The sequence below is a fragment of the Silurus meridionalis genome, chromosome 17 (genome assembly GCF_014805685.1).
Source record: "Silurus meridionalis isolate SWU-2019-XX chromosome 17, ASM1480568v1, whole genome shotgun sequence".
Taxonomy (NCBI): Eukaryota; Metazoa; Chordata; class Actinopteri; order Siluriformes; family Siluridae; genus Silurus; species Silurus meridionalis.
This window is the reverse complement of record NC_060900.1, coordinates 23,843,666-23,856,165: the sequence shown is the minus strand read 5'-3', so window position 1 is coordinate 23,856,165 and position 12,500 is coordinate 23,843,666. Positions and strand designations below refer to the sequence as shown.

General features: G+C 39.2%; 1 protein-coding gene across 1 annotated transcript in view; it reads right to left on the bottom strand.

Moving 5' to 3' along the window:
- Positions 1-7,823: 7,823 nt before the first annotated feature.
- Positions 7,824-12,500, bottom strand: part of qsox1 (quiescin Q6 sulfhydryl oxidase 1) — a 16,745-nt gene continuing 12,068 nt past the window's right edge. The window contains exons 11-12 of the mRNA XM_046872010.1: positions 12,480-12,500; positions 7,824-9,545 (exon numbers count right to left, since the gene is read on the bottom strand). The exon at positions 12,480-12,500 is cut by the window's right edge and continues 156 nt beyond it. Coding sequence (XP_046727966.1) covers positions 8,827-9,545; positions 12,480-12,500 — 740 coding nt within the window. The 3' untranslated portion in view covers positions 7,824-8,826. The remainder of the gene's footprint in view (positions 9,546-12,479) is intronic.

The window sequence follows — 12,500 nt, the reverse complement described above, 5'->3', positions numbered from 1 at the left end:
ATATGCACTCCTCAGGTCAAAATTTCAGAAGTTAAATAAGAGTTATACATATACAGGGGTTGAGTCTGAATCAGAAGTATGTGTCTTTTACACAGGACTTTGACATACTGTGAGACATAACAAAGGACACTATTCATTAACATTGACCCATTGAAGACAACCTCCTAGCAAGGACAATGGAGGAGATGCAATCGGATGTGTTGGATCAAGTGCTGTTACGTATATACTATGTGTAATCCATATGAAAGGGAGAAAAAAAAAAGGCAAACAGTTAGCTGATTAATGTTAGGCAACATGTAATTTACTAGCTAGAATAAGTTATTATAAATTATCAAATTTCCCACTTTTCTGGGAAGATGTTTCACTAGACTTTGGAGTGTGCTTTTCAAGATTAAGGCTCATCCAGTTACAAGAGCTTAAGTAAAGTCAGGTCCTGTTGTAAGTGAGTTGAGGAGGCCTGGGCTGCAGTCAGCATTTAAATTCATCCCAAACATGTTCATTAGGGTTGAGGTTAGAGCTCTATAGCAGGCCAGGCAAGATCTTCCACTCCAAATCATGTAAACATATCTTCATGGAGCTGTGTGGGAAATGTCATACTGGTTTGGGTCTACTAGTTGAAGAAAAGATGTTAGGCTACTGCATCCACTTTGTGGTAAAATTTGGAAAAGAATCACATTTGCTTGAAATAATCAGGTGTCCCAGTACTTTATTCTAAATAATGTAGCTCTTTTTCTGCATAGGCAGGAATGTATATATTTTGTATATAGTCCAGTACCTTACATACATTTTTACATTTCTACTTACAATCACATTTCTACTTACAATCACAAAAACCTTATTATTATTCTCTGGGTATGGCATTTTTAATGTTTTATGTTTAATGTTTAGTGTAATTGTAACATTGCCAGGGTTAAATAATCACAATTTCAATGGTTTCAAATTATTTCTACATTCCCCAAGATTATCATTCCCAGTGTTTCTAATTTCAAGTCTCAGTCCTTCATTTTCAGTGTCTTACATTTGTAAGGTAATTCACTTCTAAGGTCCTTTATTCGCAGTGCCCTTCTTTCTTATACTCTGTTCTCATACATTGTGCTTTTGGAATATTGGATCTCCGGAAAGACCAGGCCCTGTGAACCTAATGCTTTGGGTGCTGAACACTGGGAAATGGTTGATTTAAAATACAATTTGGGACGACTGTAAAAATAATTTGAATCAGTTAATATAAAGTGCAATAAAGCATATATACAGCCCTAAAAGGACTGGGCTGTTCTCCAAATGACAGAAAAATTGACAAATACTGAGAGAATAACGCTAATCAAAAAAGGAACGATAATCTGATCTTTTCATAGAATAAACATCTTTTTTTTGAATAATAAAATTAAAGCCTAAATAAAATAAAAACTGTTAATAAATTCTAATAGTAGAAAATGTAACTGCAGCGTCAGCACATGCCTGAGCTTCACAACGGAGTCACGGATCGTTAGATTTAAACAACTTCCTCCTTCGATCAATTGGCCAAGAAGCGAGCATTGATCACTAATCAAGGCGATACACTCTATAAGACCACACAAACACACACACACACACACACACACACACACACACACACACACACACAAAATACACAATCAATAATGAAAAACATTGACTGTTTTTTTTTCTGTAGTGTTTAAATAAACTGTGTGTGTGAGAGAGAGTGAGAGACAGAGAGATAGAAAGAGAGAGAGAGTGGTCACTGTGGGTCTGAGTATATCGGACTTCATCGTCACTCTACATTCAGATATTGATCCATTGATTGGCTGCCTAAAAGCTATTGATGTGTGTAAGTGACCACTTCATTCTGTGGGCTTGTGTGTATCACCTAGGACTTGCATTACATCATACACTCTGGTCTAAAACCAGTACACTACCCTGAGCCCACCTACCTCCTGAACGTGGTGTTCAGAGAGAAGCTAAAGTCACTGATCGAATAAACAGGGCATAACTCCTCCCCCATCAGGGGTAAAATCATGGATTACAGCTATAGAACTGATTGACATGCAAAAGTCATGTTGTTTCTAAATCTCAACATGCTTTGATTATCAGTTCATTTTCTCCTGTGGAGTTTCTGGCCTAGGACTAGTTCATAGATATAGGCTTGACTTATTCATCAGTCACAAGGCACGTCTGTACAACAGCTTCTTTCCAGCGACTGTTAGGTTAGTAGCACAGAACATTAAGGAGGGAAAGAAGTACCCAATTTCACAATCTTCCTATCAAAAACCTTTACTTCCCATTCATACAGTATGACAATGAAAATCTCTCATCCTACAACCTGTTTGCACCCTGGACAACTTGCAATTTCACTGACCACTCTTCCCACAACCCCCATATATAATGCTTCTATGTATAAAGTTTTTTGCTTTGGCACTGTTTGTGTACAATTCTGTTGACCATCATGTGCAATATTACTTATAGTCAACAGCATGCAATATTACTTATATAATATGCATATTATTGATTTGCTTTCACAAATAGTCATAATGTAAATATGTTTTATTTAGAATGTATATTTGTGTATTGTTTTTCATGTAAATATAGTGTAAACCTTTTGTGACTGAAGCTGACTCTGAGAAACACACAAGAATTTCAATGTATATGTACTGAAATGTACCTGTGCAAATGGCAACAAACTTGAAACTTGAAAATTATTATGGCTATTATAACAATAATAAGTGGGACCACTAACTACTGACCATGTTTCATGACTGTATAACTGTGATTTATCAAAAGGCAGAAAATTATCACTACTATTACTTTTACTATTAATAATAATATAAAGATGATGATTGTGATGATAAAGAAGATGATTATGATAATAAAGAAGAAGAAGAAGAAGAAGAAAAAGAAGAAAGAAGAAGAAGAAGAAGAAGGAGAAGAAGAAGAAGGAGAAGGCCAAATTCTAACACACACAATTGACTTGCAGCACCTTTAGTGCTTGGACCCCTAATTCTAAAAAATATATTTATTTGTATTTTTGTTTGTTTAATAGTGTAGGTGTACATACTTCTTCAATATTTATGTATTATATGTATTCAGATATGAAATTTGCCATGAGATTTAAGATGTTGTACTACTATTTAACTACTACTAATAATCATGAGAAGAAGAGGAAGAAGATGATTATGAAGAGGAAGCAAAAGAAGAAAAAGAAAAGAAGGTTAATTCTTAACACTTACAACTGATTTACAGCACCTTCAGTGCTTGGACCCCTAATTATAACAATAATACCTTTACTAATATTTTTTTTATTTGTTCATAGTGCAGGTGTATATATTTCTTCGAGGCAGCACTTACATTAGAAAAGAAAATAACAAACGCGAATAGTTGGGGATAAAACTGGGACTGGAACATGGCCACTCGGTGGGAACTGGGACACAACCAGTGGGTGAGAATTGAGGCCCAGTGGTTGAGGATGTGTGTACTGTGCTTGATTGGGAATTAGGACAAGATTTTAAGATATGAAATTTGAGATTTCCTATATGAGATGCAAGATATAGATTAGAGATACGAGATACAAGATTTAAAAGAGATTTAAGATATGAGATTTAACATATGAGATATGAGCTCCTGTTCACTGTTGCACTAATGTCCAATAGCTGAAAATTATAACATGACAACTGGTTGACCCAGGGCTATTGGTTGAGAGCTATTGGTTGACAAATGGGACAAGGCCATTGGTTCCCAAATTAGGACATGACCATTACATGATTATCAGGACAAGACCATAATGTGAGAACTGTTAATAATTAGATAAAAAACATTATATGAGAATTAGCATGTGACCACTGAGAATTGAAACAGGGCTATTAGCTGAGATTTGAGAGTGAGTGGTTATGGGGTTGGTCCTTGATTGAGAATTGGAACTGTGATTGGGATTCAGTAAAAGGATTAACAAGACTGACATAAAAGTAAAATCTTAAACAATGTATGTGGATATCATTGCATCCACATACAAACACACACACACACACACACACACACGCACGCACGCACAAGCACACACACGCACTCACACACGCACGCACACGCACACACAGAGTGAGTCCCTGAGGTGCTGCTTGTCTTTGATTGCTACTGCTGAAGCTTTTCAATTTAGCATCGGCCATCTGCTTCTGTTCATCAGCACTAACAGGATCTCCATTCCAGCAGCGTGGAGATTTACTTAACCACACACACACACACACACACACACACACACTCAGACTCAGACTCTGGGTATTCATGGACAGGACGTGTCCCTGTGGTGTGTTTCTAAATTGAAAAGCCTCAACAACAGCAATCAAAGGAGAGGACACCTCTGGGATTTCCTCGTTGTGTGTGTATGTAAGTATGTGTGTGTGTGTGTGTCAGTGTGTGTGTCAGTGTGCATGCGTGCGTGCGTGCGTGCGTGCGTGTGTGTGTGTGTGTGTGTGAGTGTGTATGTGCCCATCTTTTGCAGTAACCCACAAAAAGTCTATTAGTATTGGTGCTGATTCAAAATTGTAGTCTTAATTATTTAAATACATACATTTGCAACCATAAAATAATAAATAATGATTTACATATTTAATTAAAGCTTGTTTTTCCCCTGATTAAAATCATTTGTAAAAAAAAAATCTTTATATTAACTAGAAAATTTATCAAGACATATTTAACAACAAAATAATAATTATTATTATAAAACTATCTAATTTATGAAATTGACTATTTTAGTGTAATGTAATGAAAGAATATGCATATATTTTATATATTATAATAAAATATGATTAAAAAGATTAAAACTGTTTAAATGTATGCTTACATACATGACATATATTATGCCAACTTGTTATATTTAAATTGATTTAATATTCAGTTTAGTGTTTTTATTTTGAGTTCATTTTGTATTTCTTATATGACAATGATAAAATAATGTTTTAATTGTTGGTATATTTTTGCATACATTCTTCATATATTTTTTGGTTCAGTTCCAAACATTAATGTACATCTAATTGTGTGTGTGTGTGTGTGTGTGTGTGTGTGTGTGTGTGTTTGAGAGGTAGAGAACAATACCTATTGTCTGCAGTGTCCTGTTTGACCTGCTGATGAGCTTTTCTTACTCACCAGAGACTCGACAGACTCACTAACACACACACACACACACACACACACACACACACACACACACACACAAACAAGCAACATCAGACTCAGGACACAACCCTTAAAAACACCAACACGAGTCTCATCACCATCTTCATCAGTGAAATCTACAGGCATTGGTTGGATCAAAGGGACACAAAAACTCTAAATATTGCCCGATTCTCCAATGTGCACTACTCCATTTCCTACCAACCTGATCCCCTCCTTCTCTTTACAAATCCCCAAAAAAAAAACAACAGCACCATGACAATCCACTTCAACCCAACAATATGTCCCACCAATCCGATTAGTATCAACACTTCAGATACTGTCTGTCTCTCTTTCTGACTTTCTCTCTTCTTTCAAAATCCCATGTTTTCTCTCGGTTGCTCTCTCAGCCTCTTTGTAGCAAGCTCTGGTGGTTAATCCGTCCTTGTTGCCCCTCTGGGAGCAGTACACAGGTCAAGCAAGTAAAAGCTGCCTAAACACCACTGGGACATTCCTTACACACACACACACACACACACACACACACACACACACACACACACACACACCAGACAATAGGCTTTGTTAATAAATTGTTAGACAGAATAGCAGAGATGCAGGGGCCCAATCATTAACATGACTAAAACTCTAAAACAATATTTGTGCATAAAACTAATACAATTAATATATAATATAAATACATTCACACTATATCTTTAAAAGTTTTGTACACCTGACCAGATTTGAATGTGTATATGAATGTCCCGTTCTGAATTTAGACCCCATTTGCTGCTATATTAGCCCCCACTCTTCTGGGAAGATGCTCCACTAGATGTTGGAGTGTGCTTGTGGAGATTTATCGAGATTCCTGGTGAGGAGCCTTGGGGTGCAGTCAGTGTTCACATTCATCCCAAAGTTATTCAGTAGGGTTGAGGTCAGAGCTCTACAGCATCCAAAGACATCCTGCAAATTGCGTGCCCCCAATTTTGTGGTAACAGTTTGGGGAAGAAGCACATAAGTCAGGCGTCCCAGCACTTGTCTATTTAGTTTTCTTTGCTATTTGGTTTAACAGGTAAAAGTTATTAGTTATGATATATTCTGTATTGTCTTACAAGTAATTAGCAATGTTTCTAATCAGAACTTGCACTCGGCTCCACTTTTTAAACTGTATGTTTTTTTTGTTTATTATTGTGGTAAAGCTTCATACAATAACGTTGTAATTCAACACAACTGTACAAAAAGAGCTCAGGATTGGCACAACATTCCCAGCATTCTTTGCTGCATGCTACTAAAGAAAAGCATAAAGCAAAAAACTAAAACCTCCCCCCAAAATCTTTTCCCCTCAAAATTACTTGAATGCATTTCATAATAAAGTATAAATAATGATTTTACGTTGTTTGGTGAGTTTTGCACGATTTTAAACTAAATATGTATTAATATTAAATTAATTAATAAAATTAAAAAGGATAAATTAAAAGAAACTAGGAACAGTATAAAAAAAGAAGGAAAAACTAATCGTTCATAAACTGAATGCTGCTTTATTACTGTATTTAATTATATTATTACAGCTTTATTATTGCATTATTTATTTGTTTGTTTGAGAATTCCTTAGGATCCTCAAACGTCGACAATAAAAGAATATTTACAAAATAAATTAAAATTGATGCTGTTTTGAAGTACACACTAATACCATTAATAACGTTAGTTACTAGTTACTAGTTTTTTTCGTTATTTACGATGAGTTCCATCTGAGAGACGTTGTCTCCTCCTGCTGGTGATAATCTGCAATTACAGCTTTAAGTCTTTCTCGCTGTGATTGAAACACTGAGCACGGTTCAGTCTCAATCCACACTCCAGTAAAAGATCCTCTAAAGTGAACACTATTGAGCTTAATTTATTTTTTATATGCACTGTAGCGCATGTGGTTTAGGACGTCATTTCGTTTTATCTCTTCTTTTTCCTGTACTTCATTCTTAAAAACTCACTTCCACCCTCCTCTCCTGTTTCCCCTTTTTTATTAATTAAATTCTCCTCTTTGCTTTATTTTTTTCCTTGATTTTTTGTTTCTCTTTGTTAATAATGCATAATCTTTGTTCCTCTCTAAACTCTAAGTTTTTACCAGACTTTTTCTTGATATTGAAAAGTAGATCATGAACTTATGAAGAACTGAAGATGTTTCACATTTAGAGTGGCTGGGCCATGTAATCATAACTGCTGAAAATCTTCAGCTGTCTCCAGTGATTGTGTGTGGTATCTGCTACCAATCAATCGATCCGTCAATCAGCAAATACATAAACGACAAAACTGTTCGCCTTCGTAATTATAAACATTCAAGTGTGTGGGATTAAAATAGTTTCTGTAAAGAACACTAAGTGGACATGAGATCAGTGTGGAAGCCCGTTTCTGCCACTGAATAAAAAATATATTATTATTATTTATAATAACTCACAATTGCGAGAAAAAAAAGTCATTATGAGATATGAACTACGCCAATCATAAAGTATAATCATGCCAAAGAATCCACTGAAATAAAATTATATTCATTAAAATCAGAAATCAGATCGTTAATGAATAAGCGTTGATGATTTACAACCATTTAGGTTGAAATAAAAGAAGTGTGTGTGTGTGTGTGTGTGTGTGTGTGTGTGTGTGTGTGTGTGTGATCACATTACATCTTCTGAGGCAAAATGTTTAGAATTAAATAGAATTTATTTATAATTTCTGTATCATGATACAATGTAATTAACACTGAATGGGCTAAAAATAAAGGAACAATCGATAACTCCGCCCATCATCACCGTAAAATCCATTTATATATTTATTTATTATAAAGTGTTTATTATTTATGTATGATTCTCTGAAATCCTGTTAGACCACACTGTTTAAAACAGTCAAGCACTCTGTATAATTAGAAGCGTCAGGGCTTTGGATTTGGCCAATCGCGGCAAAGCGGGGCGGAGTCACCTCGACACAAACGATCTCGGTTCTAAATGTTCTTCATCTTTCTGTGGTTTACACGAACACCAGCGAGCCCACACTCAGCCACTTTAGCAAAAAATCTCACTTACAATTTGTATTAAAATGTATTTGTTAATAAATGTAATTTTATTTAATATCATTTTTACACCATGTATGTTTCGGTAGCTAGACCCAGAAAACCTGAGCTTCTCTCGCTTTTCTATATAACATTGTTATATAAATAAAAACCACACTCGGCATCCTATGACTCGTAAAATCTTCCCTACATGAGATTACGCAACTGCGGTGTCTGGTGATGGTTACTCCAATTGTATATTATATTTCCGCATTTCTTTGCACAGAAACGTGTGCCAGAAGGTCAGCTAATTAACATACTAATGACTGTGAAACTATTTATGTGATTTTCTTAAGAGGAAAAATATCACACATGTAATTGCAAAGATGCTGTTGTACTTTGAGAGTTTGCTTTCGGTGACAAAATGAAACAAGGCCAATTAAGTGGCTGAATTTATGGTCCTGGCGAGCAAACTAGCTATAGGTGTTGGCTTGGTAATGCTATGCTAGAAAACCCCGGCCCGCATGCCTAGCTAAAATGCTCATGAATTGACATGGTGGTGAAATTACAGCATTTTTTAAGTGATTTTAATCCAGTCAGTAAAAGTGATCAGTTTTGATGTTAGCTATCGACGAACCCCATTCTTTGGTGCAAATCGGTTACGGCAGTGCCAATTTTGTCCTGCGTTGGCGCCGTTTTACTCGGAAATACAAGCACATGGTGGCGATGCAGAGCACTGAGAGCAGGTAGAACGCCACGCACAGACTCACGTCGAGCCGCGAGAACCCGACACTGAGGACAGACATCCAGTGCGTCCGAGACTGGTCGTACGGCTCAGGCTCCACCTCTAGCCCAAGCGCTAACCCTTTGGCGTCAAGTGCAGCAAGATCCCGCCTGGTCCTCCTCATGCTCTGTGGAAGGGGCTCGACTTCATCCTCCATGTCCCGCCTGCTTAGCGGTGCTTTAGCTTTGTAGTGCTGGATTATGAAGGCGTCCAGGTCCACAATGTCCTCTCTGAACTGATGGTGCCGAAGTCCGACGATGCTTGGTTTACGCGGTGATGCATAAGATGCGGATTTCTCATCCTGAGGAGCTTCGTTTAGTTCGTCCTCCTCATCCACCACTTCCTGTCCTGCTTCCTGTTCGCGATTGGGTGCCGTCTCCCTGGCTTTGCGTCTCTCGATCACCGGTGGTTCAACAGAAACAGACAGAAAGTCATTTGAGAGGTGCTGTGCAGAGTAATAATTCCTGAGGAAGGCTAATGTCTTGTTCTGCACCCAGGCGTGATCTCCGTTCGACTTCAGGGTGTGACAGGATGGACACAGGTCCGGAGGAGGCCACTGGACTTTGGGGAAGTGAGGATCCTCGCTCAGTTCACCTGAAATCCATAAACAAACAAATGAACATACATAAAGCATCTGTAGCTTCACTTTGCTTTTATTTGTATGGAATTTCACCTCAGCTACTATTATTACGTGTGGGCGTGGCCTGTCCAGTAAAAATACTAATTAAAGGGGGAGGAGCCACAATATTTGCGTGCGTATGTGTGAGTGTCACTGAATGTGTGTGTGATTTGACGCGTGGTCAATTGGTTCATGTGCTTTATAATTATACAGATAATAGATGAGGCTGGCAGACTAAATACCCCTTTTAAACACACACACACACACACACACACACACACACACACACACACACACACACACACACACACACACACACACACACACACACACACACACACACTGTGCTAACCATGACATAGATTAGATAATGCTTTGTGTGTGAGTGTGGGGGTGGGCGAGGGTGTAAAATTTTTGGGCAGTGTGTAAGCCTCTTTAGCCCTTTTGTTCCTTTGACATCTCTCCTGAGAGTGACTAATGTGTGTGTGTGTGTGTGTGTGTGTGTGTGTGCGTGTGTGTGTGTGTGTTCCACCTGCTGCCACAGACGTTTGGGGAATTCAGACCACGCAGTCAGAGACACTGTTGCCATATCAATTATCAAGCAGCAGAAACGTGTCCATGGGGAACACATGCACACGCGCGCGCACACACGTAAACGCACACACACACACACACACACACACACACATGTACAGGCCAGGAGTGATGTGGCGCAGGGTCACTCAGAGTGTTTATATTCATGAGTGTGTAGAGAAGCAGATGCAGTGAAATCACTCACACTTTACCACAACAATGGAATTAAATGAGTGTGATGAGATCTGACACCTGTGTCCCAAATTCCTTCCCTTTACCCAACTAACTCCATACTGTCTACTCCCTGTACTCTCTATTTCCTATTCTAAATACACTATACCCCCTCCCTAAACGCTACTCAATACTCCCCACAACCCACTCCATACTCCCAACACCCTACTTCATACTCCCAACACCCTACTCTCTACTCCATACTCCCAACACCCTTCTCCTTACTCTCAACACCATGCTCCCAACACTTTTCTCCATACTTTCTACTCCCAACACCCTATTCCTACACCATACTCCCAACACCCTACTCCATGCTCCCAACACTCTACTCCATACTCCCAACACCCTACTCTACTCCATACTCCCAACACCCTAATCCATACTCCCAACACCCTAATCCATACTCCCAACACCCTACTCTCTACTCCATACTCCCAACACCCTACTCTCTACTCCATACTCCCAACACCCTAATCCATACTCCGAACACCCTACTCTCTTCTCCATACTTCCAACACCCTACTCCATACTCCCAACACCCTACTCCATACTCCCAACACCCTACTCTCTACTCCATACTCCCAACACCCTACTCCATACTCCATACTCTCAACACCCTAATCCATACTCCGAACACCCTACTCTCTTCTCCATACTTCCAACACCCTACTCCATACTCCCAACACCCTACTCCATACTCCCAACACCCTACTCTCTACTCCATACTCCCAACACCCTATTCCCTACACCATACTCCCAACACCCTACTCCATGCTCCCAACACTCTTCTCCATACTTCCTACTCCCAACACCATATTCCCTACACCATACCCCAACTCCCTACTCCATACTCCCAACACCCTACTTCTAACACCTTATTCCCTACACCATACTCCCAACACCCTACTTCATGCTCCCAACACCCTACTCTCTACACCATGCTCCCAACACTCTTCTCCATACTCCCAACACCCTACTCCCAACACCTTACTCCCTATACCATGCTCCCAACAACCTACTCCCTATACCCACCTTACTCCCTATACTATGCTCCCAACACCAAACACCCTACTCCCTATACCATATTTCCAACACCCTTCTCCATAATTCCAACACCCTACTCTCTATACATGCGCCCAACACTCTTCTCCATACTCCCAACACCCTATTCCCTACTCCCAACACCCTATTACATGCTCCCAACACCCTACTCTACACCATGTTCCCAACACTTTTCTCCATACTCCCAACACCTAAATCCTTCCTCCCAACACTCTATTCCCTACTCCCTACAACCTACATCATACTCCCTACACCCTACTTCATACTCCATGCTCCCAACACCCTGCTGCCAACACCCCTATACTATACTCCCGACTTTAAACGTTTCCTTACGTTCCAAAACCGCTTGCAATAAACGAAAAAACGGCGATAGACGGACGCCACCTCAAAATGTTTTTTTTTTTTTTATTGTTTAAGCTGTAAATCATCCTCCCACACACTTTAAACACACACAGAAAACATTTGCAATAATACAGTTTTTGGTCTACTGTGCTATACTGCGAGAGACCGGGAAAATCAGCCAAACAAATTAGTTAGGGGGGATTCAAACCGCGGTAAAAGAGGGGATTACTGTACTCCCTTCTCCCAACACCCTACTACCTACAGTCTACAGACTACTTAACACACCCTAATGCCAGCATCCGACTCCCTAAATTATGCTGCACCCTATTCCCTACATCTTCATCCTACTCCATACACCCTAATCTGTACCTCTACATCCTCCTCTATACACCCTACACTTTACACCATACACCCTACTCCCTACAGTCTACATCCTACTTCATACACCCTAATCCGTACCTCTACATCCTCCTCTATACACCCTACACTTTACACCATACACCCTACTCGCTACATTCTACATCCTACTCCCTACAGCTTACTCCCAACACCCTACTCCGTACTCCCTACTCCCAGCACCCTACTCCATATACTCCTCACGTGTACAACAAGAAGTTAAAATTCCACCAGTGACATGAGTGTAAGAGAATACAAGAGTGTTAATAATGGTAATGAGGAAACCGTAAGTGTTATATCTGGACCTGCGAGGCGGGCATTGACCC